Source organism: Mercenaria mercenaria, chromosome 16 (genome assembly GCF_021730395.1).
Source record: "Mercenaria mercenaria strain notata chromosome 16, MADL_Memer_1, whole genome shotgun sequence".
Classification (NCBI taxonomy): domain Eukaryota; kingdom Metazoa; phylum Mollusca; class Bivalvia; order Venerida; family Veneridae; genus Mercenaria; species Mercenaria mercenaria.
The window spans coordinates 45,728,395-45,753,155 of record NC_069376.1 but is presented as its reverse complement, the minus strand read 5'-3'; the positions used below and the strand labels follow the sequence as shown (position 1 = coordinate 45,753,155).

Below are 24,761 nucleotides of genomic sequence, written 5' to 3'. Positions count from 1 at the left end.
CGAGAAAAGGTCAAGTATAAGTGAGAATATATCACAATCGTATGATGAACACAGCTTGCATGGTAAACTGAATATTCCGTATCTCTACAGTCTTTGTCTCTGTAATCTAAAACGAACGTCCTCGTCGCCTAAAGAGCTTATGTCCACAAATTCATTGCCAGAATCCGGGCATCTGTGCTTTTGGCGGGGATAGTCTAAAACACATGCGCATAATTCACATTCTATCCAATCAAAATCTTGCGTAGAGTCAAAGGTCACATCCGGACATCTGTGTGGCTGACAAGGATGCACGAGAACGCAGAAACACCGTGCGCACTCAGGATAATAACTCAAAAGTTGCGTATTTAATGTTGTGATAAAGCCACCATCACAAAAATGTGGCTGTTTTGGAAATTCAAGCGTTGTTTCACAACTGTCACAGTCAATCCATGATCTAAATATAGAAGTGTCCGAGATGACACGGTTGTCTACTGTTGCAGTAAAGTCCTGTATAGGATATCCAAAAGAACACATTTCCAAGATGGTCCAGTCATATTGTATTCCTTCGTTAATTAAGTATGACATCATGCCGTGCTGTTAAAGCAGAGACGTTCTTTTTTAAATATTTTAAAGTTCGTTTTGTATTGTCAACTGATCCACTTCTTAATATGAGAGCTAATTCCTTTTACAAATTAGAGCTTGTTCCGTACACTGGATGAATATGATACGGACCCTACTGATACTGCAATTAACAAACACGCATATATAGCTATTAACCAACATAAGTACGGGTCTTTGCTTGGTGAAAACCTGTGATAATATTTGCCCAAACTTGTTACTTATATAGTACATACCATTAAACACCTTTGTTGGAAGTTTTGACCACGCGTTCATTGAACGGACATGTTTTAATCGGTTATTTTATTGACCTTGTTGTATTGTTCGCACTTAATCGGCATCTGGTCAAATATTAAAACTGATAAAGTGGATTAATTGTTGAAATTGATTTGTCTTTAAGTCTGTGTTTTCCCATGAAGATAAGAAACTGGTGGTCGTTTTTAAATGAATTTTAACACGTCAAAACATGTTGATAGTCGAAGTCTTAAAGTCTTGGACACATAAAGCAATTCGTTTGAGATTTATTTATATGAAAATCTAGGTTATTTTGTTTCATTTTAGAAAAGCACAAGTTTTTCTACTTCATATATCGGAAAGTCTAGGTCTTCTTTAAGGTCATATGTTACTGCACAACCTATAGCGCAGCGGCCTGTCCGTTAGTTATAGATTTTGTTTACTGAAATTTGAATCATTTTCTGATGGTATCGAACACCTCATGCTAATAGAAACAAACTGGTGGTGAACATGTTTTAATTGGTTGGAAAGGCAAATGCAATGAAAAAGGGATGTCTTTTTACAAGCAAGACGATGGAAAGTAAATACTATATGATATGTAGCTTTGGGTAGTCGTGCAGCCACGAATGTATACAATGATAGTTAAATTCTTATTCACGTTTAAGCATGTTTAAGTGTTCCATAAGAAATGTGTGTAATTGACTTTTTTTCTGAATCCAACACCATATGATTGAAAGAATGCAGGCGGGTCATGACGGGTTGACTTTATCTGGAATTTAACTTATATTTCGGGAATTTATGCATCAAGATTTATCCCTTGTACACACGTGTATCTTTTAGTAGTCTAAATACTGCCAATGATGGATGCACTACCTTAACATTCAATACATTAAGTGCAGATAAAATAGTGATTACTAAAAACAAAAAAGAAGTACGTGATTATTTATCAAATTTATTTCATCTCAGCATAACAACAAATAATTGCATTTGGTAATGTATGTAAAATGCTTGTATTTATATAAATATGTGAAAAAAACCGAAATAAATGCAAGCATAATATTGTCAGTTAAAAATGAAACAAATAGTATTGGAGCAAATACAGGTATCACAGTTTAAAGCAGATAGCGCATATATTTGAGAATTGTCAACACTTTTAACTGAAGGCTTTATCTAGGCTTAGGCGTCAAAATTATATGTTTACATACATATTCATCCATTTTAAATCTATAAATGAACCGCAGCATGAGAAAACCAACATATTGGCTTTGCGACCAGCATGGATCCAGACCAGCCTGCACATCCGCGCAGTCTGGTCAGGATCCATGCTGTTCGCTAATGGTTTCTCTAATTTCGACCAGCATGGATCCTGACCAGACTGCGCGGATGCGCAGACTGGTCTAGATCCATGCTGGTCGTAAACGCACTATGTTGGTTTTCTCATGGCGCGGCTCAAATTATAATACATGCATGAAGATGATTGTCTTGCATAGGCACAAAAGTTATGTGCAGTTAAAGATACCAAAGAAAAGATTTAATCCCATTTCATATTTGAAATGATTGCTTCTTAATATCATAAACTAAATTTTGACTACATTAACTTTTAGCTGAGCTGTGTGAAAAAAATCAGTATGATCTAGACAAAATATTTATCATTTGTTTGGAGATATTACAGTCTCTTGATATTAAAAAAATGGTTATTGTTTTTGTTAGTACTTTTATATGCACACAACTTTTATATATCTGCTTTAGAATATAAATTGCATTGCAAAAATACAAGTCCTAGACTAAAATGATTTGATTCAGTAGAATTATAAATGCATTACGACAAGAAAACCATGTAATCTCGATTCAACACTTGTCGCTCTTTCGATGTCTTGAACGTGAGTAAGGAACGACAACTCCACGAGATCAGTTCTGTTCGTTCCACATCCTCACGTGACTTCACACTTCCGTTTAATCAGTCTCGTGACTAAATACGTCACTGATCCTGTTCTTTTAAAGCATTTTCAACCGCCTCCATCTCTTCGTCCAGCCACTTTTCAAATGTCTTATATTCGGGATTTAGTCTTTTAGTCAATTTTATATCTCGAGTTATTTGAGCCTTTTGGTAAAATTCAAACATGGCCGCCAACTCCTGCGATCCAGGAAAATCAAACTGTTCAAAGTCTTTGATTCTGAGCTGAAATGAAACAATTTTGCATTTATTAAAGAATTTTCACACCGGTGACTTTTTTTAGACAGGACCTGGGTCATTTTTAATAGTGCATTAAATGGGATATGAACAAACATTAATTTCGAAAAATTAACAACATAATTGAATTATGACAACTAGGTGACACAGTGTGGCTTTAAAAAATGACAAAATGGTAGGCTAAAACGAATAATATCTGTGATATATAGAAGAAACTATACCTTCGGATAAATAAATTTCTTGTTTAAGCATTTTGTTAGCGCATGCGCCATTTCTTCAGTGGTAAGTCTATCTCCCCCAAATGATAAAGTCTTTCTGGAATAGTATCTAGGTCTGTAGAACAGTTTCATTACACATTCTCCGACATCAGTCACAGAGATCATATCTAATGGCATGTCCTCCATTGGTATTGCTGAAAACAAACGAAAATATCTTGTAACAAAAATATCTTTAAACGGTTAAGATAATGCCTGAAGGGGCATACGGCGTGTTCATTAGCCACCAAAAGATGGAAACTCACCATATGACCTATAATTGTCTCGATGTGGCGTTGAAACCAGTTTAAACATAATAGAAACAAACTGACCATAAGATTAAGGTTTCCGCTTATGATGGATGTCGGTTTAGAAAGGTTCTGCTATTGTCTCAGATAAACTCTTGAGCGACGAAACATACTGATAGAACAAAGACTTACGTATCGCGTAAACTCCGTGCTTCACTTTATGTGGTCGGAATACTGTTGTGAAATTTTCGTACCAAAATGGCAGTCGTATAATCGTGTAGTTGACTCCTAGAAATAAAAATGAATAAGAAAAAATGATGTTTGAATGATGTTTGAATGAACAAAAATAAATGGTACATACTCTGTAGATAAGAACTGTTTTAAAAAATAATCTTGTGATGTAGAAACAAACATTTTACTTATATTCAAGGGATATGTCAACGAAAACAAAATATCAACAGATTATGTAAGGGTTTGAAATTTAACATTGTTTTTCGATCGGAACCTTACCCACTGGATAACCTGTACTACTGGGTGAAATTGACATGGTAGAAATCGTTATAGATATCGAAAAGCGAATACGTCTTATGTCGAATAATTTAAGTATTTTATCCGTAAAGGTAGAATACTGCCTAGGAGACTGCATTGATAATAATCAGCCCTCGGTATGAAGAGCTTCTTAATTCTCTTTACTTACCAACTTCTCTCAAATATTCCTCTATAGCCGCCTTGCTGTCCAAGTGACCACAATCTTTTCCTATAGTTTTCCGGACATTTTCTGACCCATTGAATACTATATGGGTGAGCCCTTTATGAACGGCGGCATCTATAGCATTGAGACCCTGAAACAGAACAACAGTAAAGTTTGGAAAAAAATCTACCTTATAAAGGTGATAATTTCAATTACTGAATGCCGTACTGTCTCTTGACAAACATTTCTACCATGGATTCATCGAAGACCTTTTGTTGACACAAGGAAAAGCAAATGCTAGCATCACCTACCTCATTGAGTATAAGGTCAGCCCGTGAGTGACATACATACTGGCACTAGACCAGAAAGAAAATACCATTGCATATGACATACCCTGCCCAAAGTATACCTTGAGGATCATAGTGTACCTTGCCCCGGGAGTAAGGTATGACACGTATAATGTCGTTTTCTTTCTGTTATGGTGCTAATGAGAATAAAGAATTAGGTTGTTACCAAATTTTTATGGCCGTCGAAAATTCATTAAAACCATCTTAGCCCCGAAATCCTTTATATGAACCATACTTCCAACGGCGATTTTGATAGTCGGTGACGCTTTATTCGGCCCCAAGTCTTGACACACTGGCAACAATTTAGCTCACTTAGCTAGAGTTATTCAGTATGTTGTACGCTTGTGTGCGCAACTTAACATGTAACTATTTACAGAAACTCAGTTACGGTATGAGGGAAATATTATAATGGAATACGGATGTGACATATTAATACATGGTTGGGTAAGGTTTAGAATTGACTTTACCATTACCCCTAATCCAAATTAAGCATGGGTAAACACACCGTATTCCAAATGTTGAAAACAACCCACACTGACATTTAATCTTCCTAGTCTGAAAGAGAAGATTGTGCACTGCTTTTGTGAAAATTAAGTTAAATGCTCTCAAGTTCAATCTCACAACTAAGATACTTTCGGATATAACTTGCATTTATATTCTCCCGAAAACGTAAATTTCGAAAGCAACACTTCTGGCATTGCTTTTTAACAGCTTCCCCTTTTCAATACATGTACTGTTGTATATTTTGCACTGCTTATCACGCTTTATTTTCATCTTCCATGTAACATGTTGTAAGAAAATAGAATCAGCGCACTCTTAGCGCCTCCTGTCAATTTCGCTACATCAATTCGATTCGCAGTAACCTACCCTGACAACTTCCTTCTCCCTTTTTATCTACCAAGCATGAGAAACATGGAATCAGCGCCATTTAAAGCCTTCTCTAGACTCAATGTTTCATTAAAATTCGCAGTTACCTACCCTGACAAACTAACACGTTGTAAGAAACCTGGAATCAGCACCATGTAGCGCCATTCTCAGTTACTTACCCCGACAATTTCCTTTTCTTTACTTTTATCTTCTCAGTAATGTGTGGTAACATGGAATCAGCGCCATCTAGCGCCTTCTATAGACTGTGTCGTTTTGATTTGCAGTTACTTACCCTGACAATTTCCTTTTCTTTATTTTTATCTTCTCAGTCACGTGAATGTGTGGTAACATGGAATCAGCGCCATCTAGCGCCTTCTATAGACTGTGTCGTTTTGATTTGCAGTTACTTACCCTGACAATTTCCTTTTCTTTATTTTTTTCTTCCCAGTCACGTGAATGTGTGGTAACATGGAATCAGCGCCATCTAGCGCCTTCTATAGACTGCGTCGTTTTGATTTGCAGTTACTTACCCTGACAATTTCCTTTTCTTTATTTTTATCTTCCCAGTCACGTGAATGTGTGGTAACATGGAATCAGCGCCATCTAGCGCCTTCTATAGACTGTGAAGTTTTGATTTGCAGTTACTTACCCTGACAATTTCCTTTTCTTTATTTTTATCTTCCCAGTAATGTGTTGTGAGAAACATTGAATCAGCGCCATCTAGCGCCTTCTCCAGGCTCGCTATATCATTTTGATTTGCAGTAACTATAACAGCTCCTAGGAAAAAAGTAAACGTTTGCTATCAAGTAAAAAGTTTTAGAAAACGAGTTTTTAGTTACATGTTGTACATGAATTACTGAAATATTAAAAACGAAGTTTGTTTATTTCCAGATACAATCGAGGAGAAATATGTGTTCCTTTGCAGAAACTATAACATCGGTATATTTTGGATTTTTGGAGTTCCAGAGTTATGAAAGACTTCAGCAAAAGACATTCTATTACGTAATAAGAAAATCTTCAAGGAGGAGAATAATGTACGAATATTTGCTTAAAAAATTCTCACTATGGGTATTTCTGATCATATATCATTGCAATCGAGAACCAAATAAGTTTTAACCTGTCACAGAGTTAAAGAAAAATGTATTCTGTTGCTATGTTAGTGAGTAAGTTAGCAGATGTCCATAGAGTACTATTAGGGCATATGAATATTTAATATGCAATTATTACCGTGTTAACACTGGTTAGGGCAGGTTTTTTCCCAGGAATCTCTCTACCAAAAGATACACGTTTTTGTTTTTGCTCAGTATGTTTATCTATTGTTCCTTCACAATAGGCGTCCGTCATTTGATTTTATACAGGTTAAAACAGAGTATTTGATCAGAGAAATGAATACCTTCCTCGGCCAATTTTCTTGCCTTCTCGCTCGAGGGTCGTCTTGTAACGGCTCGAACTCTAAACCTCAATGGATCTTCTAACAGGGCCCGGGCCACGGACCCACCAAGTAGTCCGGTTGCTCCGAACACGACCACGGTTCTTGGTTCGTCGTCCGGAAACTCCTTACTCGAACCACACCCCATCCTGAGGAGGAAAGGAAGAAGAGTTTATAACTTATGAAGTCAATCGTCTCTTTCTCGTAAATATTACATGCATTCACAAAAAGTATAGTTGTTCTACACAGATTTCTTACCCACGAACACAACGCTACCCTTACAAATCAAAATAAAGCATGTATAAAAGGGAGAGAAGCAGTAATGGTAAGTTAACAAATCTACACTATGTATCCAGCAAAATTTAATTACGTAGCCAGCCAAGACAATTACCAAGATATTTTCAAAGAGTAAAAAGCCTCAAACTCCAATCTGCTGGCGAAATATTAATATCAATTTAAAAACCTTGAGGAAATGTTTCTAAATGATATAAAAGGGAGATAATGTAGTTTCTGCTTATACATTGTATACTTATTTTTAGAAAAAAATCTCATTTATGCAGCACATTTTACAAAAGGCCCAATGGGCCTTTCAACAACATTTTTCAATGATGAGACATATATTTAGAATGCTTAATAACTCATCAAAGACATTTTGCCGAAACGTGTATATGTATTGACGAAAGCAAGTATTTCCACCGGAATATTTACCGAACATTATATGCATTCTTATACGCCCAATGATAATCAGAACAGTCCTGAATATTAGGAAGTTAAAAGCATACCTTGGGTATAAAATTAAATAAAAACCATTTATCAAGAAAGAGCTCATTTCTATTTCGGCGTTTTCTTGATATAAAGTCAAACATAACGTACTAAACTCTTATTATTCAATCCATATTTTTTATGATAAGATCGCCCCTCCCCACCCCCACCCAAGATTTCTCTTCAAATATTGATAATATACAACATTCCATGGAACTCTGAGGGTGGTCGAAGGAACTTTCTGAGTTTTCAAATTAACTTGATCAGATTTTAATTTATCGTCAAAAGCGATCTTAGATGTATTTGTGAAGCAGTTCATATAATACTTTCAGGTCATCTTATTTAGCATAAAAGCAATTTCTAAAAAATCCAGAATTGCGATTTAAATAGGAAAATACCTTTTTGGCCATAAAATATATCATAAATCAAAAAGGTCCCTCTACCACCCTTTAAGACCGTTACCAAGATTACCAGTTGTTTAATAGTACACAAGATGCATTTATATTTTTTTCTCTATAAATGAAGCACAATTAGATGATGAAGTGACGACAAGTAAAAAAGGCAAATGAGAAAACTTACTATATAAACAGTATAATTATGTAAGTACAATTAGTGTCAATATTTATTTACAACTCCACATGTATGTAGTAAGTATAGGTTTTGGTGGGGAATTACTGCTTTGCTAATCGAATTAGCGTGTCTGCACTAAACAGACATAGACAACACGTCATGGCTGAAGAAAAGAAACAATTAGCTTTTAGCAGGGTTATTATGACAATTTATACAGATCATATATCAATAAACAAAAGAGATAAAGCGTTCGAGAAAATGTCTATGATTAGCAGAAGGTCAGCCTTATCTTTGTCCAAGACTTTTATACATGCGACGTTGAATAAAGAATACATTTACCTTATATGTTACAACTAGGGAACAACTGACCCTGTACTTTAATTTCAACTGAAGTGATATTTCCGTCATATTTTGACATTCGGAATGATATCGAAAACTCGACCATTGCACGTTCAAACTGCACATATATGCATAGAGACCGGCTCGAGCCCGAGACTTCAGTTTGAATTCAGTGGAAACAAAATCACGAGTAACATTTTACATCGTTACAATCACTGGATACCCCAGTTTGCAATCATAAGTAGTACATGTACGACAAATAATCTTATGACTAGTTCTAATTTTAAATGTTACCCCCACCCCCATCCTACCTGTATTTGTCGTCGTTAGCACGTCCGTAACAGCCGAACATCACCCATAGCAACAGAAGCTGGTACTGTGAGCATTCATTCCATTTTGTTATTCCATAAAAATCTCTCAGCTGTTTTCAGTTAAATAAGTTTTAAGTAATATCCCACTTCCGCTCGAAGTAAATGAAAATATTGGAACAAATATTAATAATATCGATATTAACCAATATTCTCTCAAAACAGAGACCGTATTGTTACTATTTTGTATCTCAATTTATCTATATTATATTATAAGAAACTTAATACTTTTAATAAGTCTGGAATGCAACACGATATTCAGCCTATCGGATCAAACGTTATTCCACATTGTTATAAACTGTTTTGAAGTAACTAGCGTATAGACTAAATACCAATATTTCCGAAGTATACTGTCTTAACTGCCACAGAAATCAATACCATTCTATACGCCTCTGGTTACTACAATATGTAATAGATCGATAATGTCCTGTGTACTCGGGTATTAACTTTCAAAGCTACCCGTTTGCGTTAATAGCATTAAATCTCCAGTATTGGATAAATAAAAGGGAGGTAATTCTAATTAGCCTCGGTGTGATAACAGTGTAAGCGAGACAACTGCTATAAAAGGATTCAGATTTTGTTAAGGGAGAGTCAGTGTATTTGTATTCATTCATAGGGTAAAATACAATGCAAATGTACAAATCGGAAATAAAACAACAAAAAAAAAAAAAAAAAAAAAAACAACAACAACAAAAAAACAACAACAATAACAAAAAAAAAAAAAAAAAAAAAACAACGTTACGCACAATATTGAACCTTTAACGATAATTCCTTCTTTACACCTGAATGCCCAGGCATAAGATCCGTTGTTAAAAGGAAGCAAGCAAAATTGGTTTTATTTTATTTGTTTTTAGTGCATTGATTGCGATATTACAAAAAGGTTCCGGCTGATGGACGCGTAATTTGTAACAGCAGAACTCTGCTACTTTAATTTTCACTTTCTTTTTGAAACATGTGAGTGATATCTGGCGACGCCCTCATGGTTCACTTCATGCGCATCTGAACCCTGAACCGTTATAAATAGACGTTTGTCGTTCTGTCGCTGCGACAGAACGAAATAACAAAATGGCATAAATCAGCCAACATATTCCGCTAAGTGGGTGTTCAAACACTGCGTAGGCTAGCAGTCAGATTGTTTCATTTTCAGTACAGACTTGACTGTACATTTTTTGCACACCGGACCAGCGTTTTCAGTGATTTTAGCTTCGCTGGCAAAACCAACATGAGAACTCAGCTACGATTTTTTTTGTTGGACCTTGCACCGACAAAAGAATAGGTTTTATGGCGACTTTTCAACTTTGATGGTGGAGGAAGACCCAAGGTGCTCCTCCGTGCATTTCATAACGAGTGGGCATCTGGAAAATGCACGTGCAGGCACCTGGGTAGAACCATTGACCTTCTTTAAGTCAGCTGGATGGCTTCCTCGCATGAAATATTCAAGCATCGAGTGAGGCTCGGGCCCACATCGTTGAGAGGCATGTGATTCGAAGCCAGAGACCTTAACCACTCGACCACGGAGGCCCTTTACCAGATGACAACTACCGATTCTTGTGTTGACTAAACACTGTTTTTGATAGGTTCTGCTTGTTCCTTACAGTATATTTCCCGATAAAAAAAGCTGTTATACCGGAACCTTGTTGTTATGCGACATATTACGGAGGTTGAGTTCCCGCGCTTTGTTTACGTACGCTACTGAGAAGAAAGTAGGCCTACTTTTTTACTGTTTTTGTTCTATAAAAAATCTACCACTGGTTGTAGATGCAGATGGGAATTTGCGGCCTCAGGTAACTGTTCTGGCGGTAATTCTGCACACCACCGTCGTCCGTCAAAACATTTACCGTTTAACCGGATATTGCCATTTACATCAAAACCCTGTAAGTACAATTAATTGTCATACCTTACTTTATTGGAAACCCAGCATGTGTCTTATGTGGGACATTTCATTGTATCATAGTCATACGCGATGTAAACCCTTGTCAAAACAGTGTGCTTTTAAGGTTTAAAAAGCTATATTAACTGTCAAATGTTGGTTAAATGTCAAAACAGTGTCCTTATTTAGTTTTAAAACGCTGTTGAATAGTTAATTGTCCTGTTATCATTGTCACCGACGTGCTATTATTTTAAAGCTATGTTATTTGTCAAGTGTGTGTTAATGTTCAAAACCGATGTCCTTAATGTCAAAAGTATGTTATGATCGTCAAGTGTTTGTAATTGTAAAACAATGTTTTTTAATCGTCAAAAGTATGATACTATTTCAAAGTATGGTGTTAACTTGCAAAACAGTGTTTAATTAATGTACAAATAGCTATGTATTTGTCAGTGTGTTAACTGTCGAAACAGTGACTATAACTAGTCAAAAAGCTATGTGACTTATTCAATTTGTGTTAACATTTCGATACAGTGTGTATTATGTCAAAAAGCTTATGATATCCATTCAAAGTGAATGTTAATGCAAACAGTGTCTTTTATTCAAAATACGCTATGTTAATATTTCAAAACAGGTGTGATCTGTCTATTTTAGCGTTTTTAATTATGTTAAAAAACTATACTAAAATCTAATGAATACTTTAACAAGCTAACATAGCTTTTGACATAATAGAACACTGATTTTTAACAAGTTAACACCACACTTTGACATATAACATAGACTAGTTAACAATAATAAGATAATTTGTGAGGCAAGTTAACATACCCCTTACATGATAACACAGCATATATAACGGAATAGTTTAACACTGTTTTGACAAGTTAAACACACTCTATGACAAGATAACATTGATTTTTACAATAATACACGCTCGTAGACAAGTCACATGATTAATGACATAATAACAAGCACTTAACATAATAAGACACTGTTATGACAATGTCTTACACCACATTGCCAAGATAACATGCCTAGTTAAATAAAGACACAAATCGGCAAAATTCTTGCTTTTGAATAATATATTACGTATTTACATATAAAACAGTCGTTTGGAGCTAATTTAACAGCAACTTGACAAATAACATAGCTTTTTTTAAAAAAGCAACTCGGTAGACAGTCACCGGTACTTTGGCCATGATAACTGACTTTTAAACATAATAACACGTCTGTAGTCATTACCATGGTACTTGACATAATAAATAGCACTAACAAATAAGCATGTGTTTCGACAGTTAGCACACAATTTTTGACATGTTAACAAGCACTTGACTGTACATAGATTTTAACCCTAAGACACTGTTTACAAGTATAACTCGCAAACTCGACAAGATAACTACGTTCTTTTTGATATACACCCCGGTAGACAAAATCACATTTGGTACTTTAATAGTAAAACCAAGTATCTTATTTAACATAAACGACGCTCTGTAAAAGACACACGGATACTTTAACAAGATGCATGGCTTTTTAAATATTAACACACTCTGCACAGTCATAACTTTGACATGAAATACAGGCCATTACCAATAAACTCTATCTGACAAGTTAACTCACACTTGAATGATTTAACATGCTTTTCACATATAAACGCTTGTCACAAGTTAACACCACGCATTGACAAGATAACATGTAGTAAATATAAATAGAACAACTGTTTCGACAAGTTATCACCACAATTTTACATAATAAAAGTACTTTTTTTTTACTATAATAAAACACTGGTTGTGACAAGTGAATACATCTGCGCTCTGGACCGTCGTAAACATGAAATTTCCCGACATAAGACAGGTGCGGCGTTCCATATTACTTCGCCATCTTTTTTCAGTTATGTTAAGCAAAACTATCTGCAATTTGTTGGAACAATGTCCACGCTTATACGAAAGTTGAAGCAGATTGCATTAAAAATAACGTTTTCCTTCAAACGGCACGATGTTCGGCCGACCTTTTCACATATTGATCCGTTCTTGCGAAAAGCAATGTGCCCCCATTATATGTAATATTTTCGTGGTGATTAGAGTTTAATGCGTGTCCTCGGAGTGCCAGCGTCGCAATTTGGTTGGGGCAACTGAATGACTGCCAAATTTTTAATTCAGCAGCAGCAGTTGGATGGAAAGATTCTGAAGGTCAGACACTATTGCTATTTAGGCAAAGTGGAATTTTCTTTAAAAGGTTCCTGTGGTGTGAATATAGGATACAATTTTGTTAAATACATGTGTTCCTAACAGGCATGGCTGTAACTCATTTTCTAACTGTACATCAACTGCAATATATAGCTTGCATTCTAGGAGTAGAAGGATGTGGTGGTATAGCATCCGCATATTGTACTTATTATTAACTGGTATAGTGTCCGGTTATTATACTGGAATAGTGTCTGGCTATTATACTGGTGTAATGGTCAGTTAATATACTGGTATAGTGTCCGGTTATCATATTGGTAGTGGTCGGTTAATATACTGGTGTAGTGGCCGGTTAATATACTAGTATAGTGTCCGGTTATTATACTGGTAAAGTGGTCGATTAATATACTGGTATAGTGGTCGGTTAATATACTAGTATAGTGTCCGGTTATTATACTGGTATAGTGGTCGATTAATATACTGGTATAGTGGTCGCTTAATATACTCGTATAGTGGTCGATTATCATACTGGTATAGTGGCCGGTTAATATACTAGTATAGTGTCCGGTTATTATACTTGTATAGTGGCGATTTATATATTCTTGAAAGATGTGCGTTAAAAATGTAAATTTCGTTATTAATTAGTATAGTTGGTCGCTAATTATGGTTGGGGCACGGTTAATATATAGTAAGAGTCCGAGTTATATACTAGATTAATGGTCGATTATTATATTAGCAAGTGGAGGTTTATAAAGTTGTGTGGTTATATATGGATAAATGGTCGATTAAATACTGGTGTATAGGCCGGTTAATATATTTCTAAGTGTCGGTATCATACTGGTAATAGTGTCGATTAATTTATGGTTAAAGTGGGTGGTTAGTATCGATAGTGTACGTTACTATTACTGGTATAGTGGTCGATTATATACTGGTATAGTGTTTGGTTATTATACTGTATAGTATAGTGGTCGTTAATTCTACTGGTATAGTGGTCAGTTAATATACTGGTATAGTGTCCGGTTATAATATTGGTAATGGTCGGTTAATATACTGGTGTAGTGGCCGGTTAATATACTAGTATAGTGTCCGGTTATTATACTGGTATAGTGGTCGATTAATATACTGGTATAGTGGTTGATTAATATACTGGTATAGTGGTCGATTATCATACTGGTATAGTGTCCGGTTATTATACTAGTATAGTGATCGGTTAATATACTGGTATAGTGATCGGTTAATATACTGGTATAATTTCCGGGCAGTAGGAAATTAAAACAAACTAGCTTCAATTTATTGAACATTCAACGTTTATTTACAGAAATAAAGTCATAGCACGATGTAAACACAGAAAGACAGATCCAGGAATAGTGTAAATAATAAAGTTTCAAAGTAAGTCAATTAATAAAAATGATTTTATAGAAAGGCGACAACAGCATTGAAAATGTGATATGTTATGATACAAACTATGTGAAATGAAAAAACAAGTTCATAAATAATGTTGTATACAAATAAACCATTAAAATTGTCCAATGACTTGCACAAAGCTCGATGTATCAAAATTGCCTAAAAAAAGATGAAAACTTGACAAAATAATGCCATGACGAAATTTAATGGATGAGGTATATTATTTTATGGCACAAACCTAAATGTTTGAAGGTGATAAAATGATTTTTACTTTAATATTGTAAGTTTTTAATGTGTAAAAGAATTTCATATATTTCATATATATTTCTGCTTTTGACAAAGAATAGAAATAAACTCAAATCGGTTCTTTCATATACATTTACATTGTAATATATAGTTCATGTGTCAAGCAAAACACAACAAAATGAGACATGTGCTTCATTAACAAGTAGTTCATACATAGAGCATGTTAATTCCTGACTGTATGAAACTAAAAGTGTGGCTTTTACATGGAATTTTTAGATACTGCGCAGTAAACAAAAAAAAATTCATTTTCTACATAAAAATTTCCGGAAAACAGAAAAGAAACAGATGCTGAAAATACATTAAATATAATTTGAGCCGCACCATGAGAAAACCAACATAGTGCATTTGCGACCAGCATGGATCCAGACCAGCCTGCGCATTCGCACAGTCTGGTCAGGATCCATGCTGTTCGCTAACGGTTTCTCTAATTGCTATAGGGTTTGAAAGCGAACAGTATGGACCCTGACCAGACTGCGCGGATGCACAGGCTGGTCTGGATCCATGCTGGTCGCAGATGCACTATGTTGGTTTTCTCATAGTGCGGCTTATTTGGTTTGCATATGCATTTTGTGCTAATAAATATTGCTGCATCCAGTCGCCATGATCTATCTTAAAACAAAACAATATATAACAAACTTCTGTACACATGTATGATGATATTTTCACCAATTAACTTGAGACACTTTGCATAACGTATTTACATTTCTCGTGTTTTATCACAAAAACGCAAAAACAAAAAGAAATATTTATACAGAGCCTAAACTGAAAACAGTTCACGAACCAAAATGTTTGTAATAAAATAATCAGTCAAAATGAAAATAAATTAGGTCTTGATTTTGATAAGGCTTACACTTCGCACATAGTATTAGAAAGACTAAAAAAATGCTTAAGAAAAAAACTAACCCACCATTTGCTATTTTACCATAATATTAAAAAAGAAGCTGAACGTACTTTCTTGAACTTTAGGGTACACTGAGAACAATATGTTGGTGATAACATTTAAAACTTAAAAAACAACAAAAAACAATGACATTTGACGACTTCAGCTCAGATTTTTAAAAGTCACAAAAGTACTCTAAAATATCTAGAATTTACAAGCTAGGGACATTTACGTCGTTGTCGTACTCTTTCGAAAAACTATATTTGACATCTGTAGGACATTTAACCATATTTGGGTAAAAAAATTCTAAACATCTGTATTCTTATAAATGGTATTCACCCGTTTTCTTGAAACACACTATGTGTATTTTTGTTATTTTGAAAAAAAAGGTAGCTGTAGCAAAATGAATAAAATTATGCCTATGCGCATTTCAATCTTTTTGAAATCTGTATATGCTATGACATGTGGACAAAACATGCAACTTTTCAAAAACGTTGTTTAAATTTGCAAAATGCAAATGACGGGTTAACTGTTTTGTTAAGTATAATATTAAGTTCGTTGTTGAAGTGAATATAAACGCAAGTTAAATCCAAATTAATATAAATAATCAGTTCTGTTCTGTTCAATTCCTCAAATGTGTTCTTGTTAACACAGACTCATTGTACACTTTCAAGACAGTGTATTAATCATTACAAAACAACATTCGATAGAAGAAATTTTCTGTCTTACACAAGCCGCAAATGTGTGTATAACTAATGGCATCCGCACGCCTTAACTTTCATATTTTTGTATCTTTTTAAAACAACATTAGATTTTTCATCGAAGTACAAAACTTGAATGGCGGACAGCTTAGTCGGTGCACAGCATGGTTTTGGAACTGCATACGGTTTAGTTAGATGAACAAGCGTTTGTACGATGGCGTGGTTTGTAGCGTTCATGTGCGCCCCTAGCGGGAAAGTGCATTCTCCACCGCAGTAAAACGCAGGATAACCTTCAGGGGCGATAATCCAGTCCTGAAAAAAAGAAAACAGAACATAGTATAAAAACCCATAGAGTTGTGAATGCAAAATTAAGAAAAATATATGTACGTTTTTGTTTATATAGTTCATATAGAAAAGAAAGAAAAACACTTTAATATTTCCTCTATACATGCTAATAAGTTTTTAGCTGATAATTTCTGACAGCCCGAGCCATAAGCACTCACAACTGAATAGTAACAGCTAGACAGCTAGTTATGTCTAGGTAGATTTTATAATCTAATAATATTCTAATAATCGTCTTTGACATTTTGTACTTAGTTTTTATTTTACTGAAATATTTCTTTAAAACGATCACAAGATTCTGTTTGAACTGACTGTATTTCCAAGTTTAAATGTCCCGTCCTGTGCACAGACTCGCTTTTGCAATTACAGTGAAACTTCAAGAAACTAGATATTCTTGGACTATGTTTTAAATGCGCACAAACAGAAAAGATTTGAAGAAACTTTCTTGGATATTCTCTTGGCAATATAATGGCCTGTAATTACGCTATATGTGATCTATCAAAAGCCAGACAAATTTATTACCACCTGCTTTCTCGTAAATAAAATTCCTTGTGTACGAAAACAGAGTTTTGTTTGAAGTATGGTAAGAAAATATGGTACACAGTCTGCAAAATACATTTAGTCAGTTTCGGAAATATCAAAATACAAGAAGTAAAATAGAATTCGTAAAAACATTTAAGTACACCAAAAGCAACTAGGACCAGAAAACAGTGAATAGCATTGCATGAAAAATATACCAGGCACTTATCATAATACCGGTAATACAATTCTGATTTTTATGTAATCTGTTTTTCTAAATCAAAATGGGATTCTAACGTTGCGTTAGATTTGGTCTCCGCTGACGTACCGTAACGTGACTTTCGCTTAGGTATTAAAGGGACCCATAGTGACAATTGGCAGTTTCCGTGCGATTACGTATCAGGCGAATTCGGCAATCTTCGGTCATAACAGAAAACAACCGTAGAATGCCGAAACCGCATTCGGGGAATACGAAAACGAACGGAAATCGCCGATCAGGCGTAAGAAGTGGAAACGTTAAAGAGGAAGTCATTCAGCTCGCATGTATAAGACCTCTGCTATAGGTGTCTTGCTCCAATAATACCAAGGTGTCCCATGTGCAGGAAAAATAATGACCGGAATGACACTTGGGATCTTCCTCCAGCATTAAGCTAGAAAGCTGCTTTCGGGTTGACAAAATCCCCAACTTGAAGTACCGAAAGAAAACAATTTTACCAGATGCTGTCTGCTAAGAGTAAAATGTAAACAAACCCACCTGCCAGCCTAAGCTTTTAAAGCTGACGTACAGTGTATGTCTTTGACAAGCGCTCCGTCGGTAGTCCATCGCTGAAAGGTAAAAGAAACATACTGAGAGATTAATACGCCAGACAGATGTAAGCCTTTCATCACTGTTTTACCGCTTTACACTTAATTTCATACGCCAGGTGCAAAACATTCTTATATATCTAACTTCCACATTAATCAACACAAATATTTTTGAGGATATATTATAGTTTCGTGTTTACATTATATCAACATACGGTTTACAAACAAAGACCACATGAAAGTGAAGCTTTTTTTAATATGTCTGACCTATGGCTTGTGCTGTGAGTTATTGCAATCATCTCCGGTCGACATACTTTTACTGCTTAAATTAGTGACAATTATTTATGTTAAACTGGTGTAAGATTTAAGAAGGTACACCCTGACCGAGTAAGTTTTTTTATCGATGGTCTGAATGCACAGACAGACTTGGACTTTAAAATGACAGGACCTTGTTAAGGTATACTCGGACCTAGGTAATGTAAACGCGTATTTAGGTAAGGTACGCCTAGAATTCAGACACAGGCAAAATATACTTGGTCCAAAGTAAGGTATACTCAGAACTTAGATTAGATCTATTCGGACCAAAGTAATGTATACTATTAAAGACCTTTGTAATATCCACTTGGACCTAGCTAAGGTATATGCAGACCTAGGTAAGGTAAACACGGACTACGGGAAAGTATACCTGGACCTTAGTAAGGTATATTAAAATCTAAGTTAAGCCTATTCTGAACTAGGTAAGGTATACTCGGACTTAGGAAAGGTAATCGCGGATCTAGGAAAGGTATACTCGGACTTAGGTAAGACGTATTCAGATCATCTGGTGATGCCTATTCTGACATTGGTAAAATATACTCGGACCAAGGTTAGGTAAACTCGAACCTAAGCATGGTTTGTTTAGGCATAGGTAAAGCCTACTCTGACCTAGGTAAGGTGTATTCAGGCCTAGTAAGGTATTATCGGACCTTGGTAAGACGTAATCGGACATAATCTTTTCAAATAAAGTTAAATAGGGAATTAATTATGGCAGCCAAATCCATGAAATCAGGACCAGTCCTTAAAATCACAGGCGTGTCATATGTAAAGTATCCTTACAGTAACTATCTCCTCCTCCTCCCCAGTAGTAGTAATTTTCTGCCTCGTTCGGAGTACTGTTTTCTGATTGGTCAGCTGATCTACGATGGCGTACGTTGATATCACCCCGCGCCATTTTGAAAAATCCCACGAGAAAAGCTTGCTTGTCGTCCGGCCCCCGATGTCCAACAATACCAACTTTTCCAGGGTCTATCAAACGAGTATCTGTAATAAAACAACACCAGTTTTTAGGGCGACCGTTTACAAGTAATGAGAGGTCAAGCGACCGAATATGATTTTATCCGTAAAATTAGTCTTAAAATGTATTCTGTAAAAACGGGTCTAAAATCAAGTCCTCGATATTGGCACATCTTAAAATGCTGACGAAAAGAAATATTGTGTTAGTATATTTATATATTATTATTTGTCTTCAAGAGTTACGGCTCTTGGCGAGCTTCTAACTTTTACAAACTATTAGTATGATCATACCTTTTCCTATCACGGTGACTTTCATATAAAGACCAAGGTTCATATATGGAAGATAAGTCCATAGGTATACTGCCCTAGTCACGTTAAAGTTGATCCAGCCCTCACGGTCCCAGGGTACCGTCACGTTCGCTTCCGGTTCGAGAGTTTTATCTCTGAAAATAACAAGATAAAATGTAGCATGCGAGTCTGTGTTATTCCAAGTGCAGCATGAGTATTCAGTAAAATGGAGCTAACAATGTATGGATCAAATTGAGACAAACCTCATTACTGATTAGCAAGCCTTGTTAACCTTTGGTCTGCTTGCGGCAAGTGATTTTGCTTTTGCGAGCAGTGCAGATCAAGATCAGCCTGCACGTCCCTGCACTGTTCGCTATTCAGTCTGTAAATGTTCAATGAGAACCCTTAAATTAATAAACTTGAACGACAGACCGGTCCATTTTAGAAATTTAGTAGGGTAAAGTTTAAAACACATTCGAGTCTACTTCCTATACATGACTGCCCATACTATGGTAAGACAGTCTGAGTGAGGTCGCAACTGACTACCTGACCGTGATAGGCTTTCTGACTACACTTCAAAGGAGTTCGCCTCCAAATTTATGTCTTTTCATCGAAATTAAGTAAGTATGTCCGTTGATAAAAAAAAGAAATCGATGAGGTTTACAGAATATCTGATTAAGAAATAAACTTGCTGTCTGTAAAACAACGGATAAAAACTCCAAAAAAGCATTAGTCACACAGTAAATATTCTATGTAATATAGTACATATATAAAATATAGAATAAATTACATTTATTTTTCATCATTCTTAAGAACACTGTATATCCAGTGGCTATTCTACGGTCAATATAAAATGTTTCTCACTCTGGATCCTGGCCTTGCATTATTCGGAATATTTCTATCAATATGCTGGAATCTCTTGACTTTTTGCTCTCCTTGTAAAGCCGGAACTCAGCCCCCATGACCAGTTCTGCTGTTGAGACATCGCTCGTGTCAAAGTAAAATGTCGCATCCTTGTCGTGTCTCAAATGTGGTATTTTATCAGCTATAAAATAAACAAGTACTGGTTTATGCACATGTGTGTTATATTTTAATAGGTCTGTCTCTGTTTGTTTTGTTGTGTTTACCGCAGATATTTTTCGATCAACTTTTCTTTAATGTTGTCAATTTACTTCAGTCTGTTCCTAAAGTTTTACTTATGTCTCGGAAAGTTTGAGAATCGTCTGCTAATTTGCCCTGGTCGTCTGCTACACTGCCCTGGTCAGTTCAAAATGTGACCAGAATCAACCAGTCAGAACACTGGAGTTAACAGTCTGGTTTCCAAACTCAGATTTAAATTCCTGGAACCAGCACAACATTGGACGAAGTAGTCCAGTGGGAACACTGTCTGACTACGAAATAAATGATCGTTAGTTCGAGCCCCCGTCCCCCCCCACCCTTCTTTCCCGCAGAAACTTCAGTAATTGGAGCGTCTTCTCTATCTTGTGTTATCATTACATAAAAAGTTAATAACTCTCTTTTGAAGGAGACGGCCATATGGGGTACTGGCGGAGACTATAAATAATCTTACATACACGCACGTATTAAATGCTATCATTGGTTGTCAGTCTGAATTACCTGTCCCTTGATCACTGTCGTTTGGTACTGAAGTACATACAGTTAAACCTGCCTGAGCGGTCACCTGTATTAAGCAACCACTTCCCATAAGCAGCCGGTCGGCTTACTTCCAAGACTGACATTATGTTCTAATTTCAACCTCTCTTAAGCAGCCACCTGCCTTTATCAGCCAGATTATGCTGCTCTCCTGGATGGCTGTTTAACACAGGTTTGACTGTAGTATGACGGGATGTCCACAAGGACACGGGCAGTTTTTTATGCCAGTATATATTTACTTTTAGTTCAGAAATAAGGTCTTCTTGTTAAAGTTTCTGATTTGAAAGTTTAAAAATTAACAACAGCACATTTCTAAGAAGAATTCCTTCCCCGCTCTCATAAGCTATTTTTATTGTTTTAAGGCGAAAAAAGACACAGTTGTATTCAATTCGAAAGGCTTCATGATATGAACTCTAATACAGACTGTGATATTACAAAAATAGGTTTCCCCGGTCGAAAAAAACAACAACAAACAACTTAAACCGAAAAATGATTTCATTTGAAACATGCGCCTTCTGTAGGAATGACTATACACTACAGAACCAATTATCCTAATTGATCTTCTATCCAAACATCTTTTAGAACATCTGCCCGTGAATCCATTATCTTGTTAATGTACACAGTAACAAACAAGATCCAAAGGTTTATAGTGCATGTCTGAGTTTTGGTTTGTTTTCTTCAAAGTTAGATATATTTTAGTTCAAACTATGTGGGCGGTATGCACTGTCTGCTTCACAAAAGCACGATTCATTAGTCAGTGAGACCAAATTTTTCACAGTCACAGAACGTTAAGTGAAATCCCCATAACATAAAATCTCGCAGCGGTAACAAACGAAATTTAATTTCGTTTAAAATGTTAATGCCACCTACTAAGGCTGAAAGTCCTATCATAAAACTGAAAGAGATATAGGCCTACGTGTTGACCATCATTTTTGGGCAAACTTTTCTCTCTGAGCCTGCCGGTGACGCACAGTCCTGAAGGGACTGTGTGTGTTTTTTTAAATATATTTTTCATGAAAACGCTACATTGGTAAAACATACATATCTATCACCCAAAATGCATCATTCCCATGGCAAGGTAAAGAAGTGTGGGTTTTACGGAATCTGATGGCTATTGGGTTAAAGAAAAATTATTTCTCTGATGAAATTGGCATGATTTTCCATAATAAAAAAAGGAAACAACAACAAGCGAAACATGCAACCCCTTTCTTCGCTTATTTGAGAGTATAAATATATTACCATGAATGAGAACAAAATGCAAGCGAAAAGGCAATGTCTGCTGGTGATTAAAACCCTTCTCAGATATTCAAAAACAACAACAACAAAAAAAAAAAACAACATTAAAACTCCATAATAATTACGAAATAATATTTATAAAGTTGTTCCTGATAAAAATGTAGCGGTTACACGCAGTGACTAAATGATTAAGATAACTGGATGATTTAGCTGTTGTTAATGCAGGAAAGGATTGCTGGGACTGATTAGATCATTGTTAAAAACTGACATTTGTAGCCCAACTTCGTATCTCAGGTAAAAATCTTTAGTCTTTTTTTTTATCCGCTGACAGTTAACATGTATTCTGTCATGAATCACAATTAAACTATATGTTACACTATTGTATTGACATTCCGAATTCAGTACTTCGGCGAAGAAAAAAAAAACTTTACATTTTGTAAATATTTAATAATTTATGTCAATTTACCAAACCGTGCGGGAGTTTCAAATCAAGATAGTGTCTATAGTTATACATGTATGTCTGTATGCCCAGCTGTCTGTCTGTCTGTCTCATGAAATGTTAATAGAAGTTTAACAACTTAAAGTATTGTTTATACCGGTTTAGTTTTATTTATTTTACCATTTCATATGTCGTCCAATTATTTGCACATGAGATATATCACCATGTTGTTATCACTTTATAACGTTAATTTAGCTTAGTTTCTTGCCTTAGATAAAGGTCTACTAGATTTCCATTTCTGTATGTTAGGCCATGTTTTCATAATGATATTAATTTAACCCCAATTGTGCAAAGCTTCAACTTTCTACATGTTCTAATGAGAGAAATTAGTGCATAAAATGACAGGGCAGTGTGCTTGAATTTTCGGCTAGGCTGATTCTAAAAATATGTACAAAAATACGTGATAAATGTTTGTAATACTATGGTTAATGAAATTGTTAAATAGAACCCTTTATTTGCGACACCAATGGTCACCCAATGAACACCGAATCTGCAACTCATTTTGGCACTGGTTCACAAAATAAAGCAAAATTGCCACTTCCTCTATTTGCAATAGGTGTTGGTAACGTTTAAATATGGTATTTTATTAAGAAAACGGGAAATATCGTATTTATAAAAACAACCTTACGCGTTGGCGTGATAGTTCACGGTATTGTTTGGCTATTTGTGTCATTTACAAGTAACGTTGTTATTAACGTTATCCGCGTCTTTTCAAGTAACGCTAGTATAATCAACGTTGTTGGTATTTCATCATTACGCCTGTTGAAGTCGAAAGTTTTAATATTACTTTAACTTTGCCGGTCTTTTAGTTGTTGGTAAACAGAAAACAATAAACAGAAAAACACAAATGCGCCTTAGAATAGTTTTTTGCTGCAATAACGTTCTACATACCGTGGTTTATGAAGCTTCTTATGACGTCAGTTCCGTTAATATGTTCGATGGCTTTCCCTAACGTGAGATTCACTTTACTGTGGAATTCAACTTCGTCTGTAATGCCTTCACCGTCCTCAGTTTGTAATGAATTGTATAAATTTATCATGAACTTCGGCGCTGAGTAGCCATAACCATGTTTCTTCACGTGGGGTCTCTGGTGCAAGCCCAACAACTGCAGAATTTCGGCCTGGACTTCGGCCTGTTTCCGTTTGTTGTGGTGGTCTATGACGATCGTCTGCTGATGTCCGATACCGTTGTCCGCGAAAAACTCGGAACATTTGACAGCACTGAATATCTCAAAAATCACATAGACCACTACTGCTAAGTTTTTCACAAATATATCACCCTTCATTTTATCTTAAATCAAATTGCACCACGCCTATAAACTTTAAATTTATAAAACACTCTGAGCATTAAGCTCTTCAACAATCACTTGTGTTTTTTGGTCAACATTTCGGTAAGGTTTTGCACAAAACAAGTTAATTGCCTGGGATGTATGTTTATCCGAAACCCTTACATTTCAAACAGGATATATCACATCAAACAAAATTAACCCTGTTTAATGACGTATAACGTAAAATTGATCGTTTCACAAAATTACTTTAAATTGAACCACTGTCAATTATCAGATCACACAAAACACCTGTTAAATCCAAAAAGTTTAAAAGTATAAAGTCAGTATACAAAGAGTTATCTGTATGAAAGGAATGTTAAAGGTACACAAAGAAATCAGTGCATTAATACATTGAGGCGCCTGGGGGTATTACCTGTCTGTTCTATTTATAGTAATTTGTTTTAACAGGTGCGCGTCTGCGATTTACATGTCATAAATAATGAATAAATAAATAAAATAAATAAATAAATAAATAAATAAATAAATAAATAAATAAATAAATAAATAATTTGGTTTCAGAGTAAAGAAATGTTGATCGAATGGGAATAAAGAATTTATAAACCATACGGTAAAACAAAGAAATTTTGAA

At 35.4% G+C, this 24,761-nt stretch overlaps 2 protein-coding genes across 2 annotated transcripts; both read right to left on the bottom strand.

Annotated features, from left to right (window-relative positions):
• Positions 1 to 1,763: 1,763 nt before the first annotated feature.
• On the bottom strand, positions 1,764 to 9,204 carry LOC123541203 (nmrA-like family domain-containing protein 1). Its single transcript, XM_045326615.2, has 7 exons — positions 8,841 to 9,204; positions 6,823 to 7,007; positions 6,079 to 6,206; positions 4,222 to 4,366; positions 3,717 to 3,812; positions 3,244 to 3,434; positions 1,764 to 3,010 (listed from the first exon to the last, which is right to left on the bottom strand). Exons 1-7 carry the CDS (start codon positions 8,879 to 8,881, stop codon positions 2,810 to 2,812), a joined length of 987 nt encoding a protein of 328 aa, XP_045182550.1. The 5' UTR covers positions 8,882 to 9,204; the 3' UTR covers positions 1,764 to 2,809.
• Positions 9,205 to 14,230: 5,026 nt separating this feature from the next.
• On the bottom strand, positions 14,231 to 24,522 carry LOC123540244 (bone morphogenetic protein 7-like). Its single transcript, XM_045325098.2, has 6 exons — positions 23,737 to 24,522; positions 20,322 to 20,502; positions 19,461 to 19,612; positions 18,993 to 19,196; positions 17,848 to 17,918; positions 14,231 to 16,544 (listed from the first exon to the last, which is right to left on the bottom strand). The coding sequence occupies exons 1-6, from the start codon at positions 24,128 to 24,130 to the stop codon at positions 16,284 to 16,286; spliced, it is 1,263 nt and encodes a 420-aa protein (XP_045181033.1). The 5' UTR covers positions 24,131 to 24,522; the 3' UTR covers positions 14,231 to 16,283.
• Positions 24,523 to 24,761: the final 239 nt, after the last annotated feature.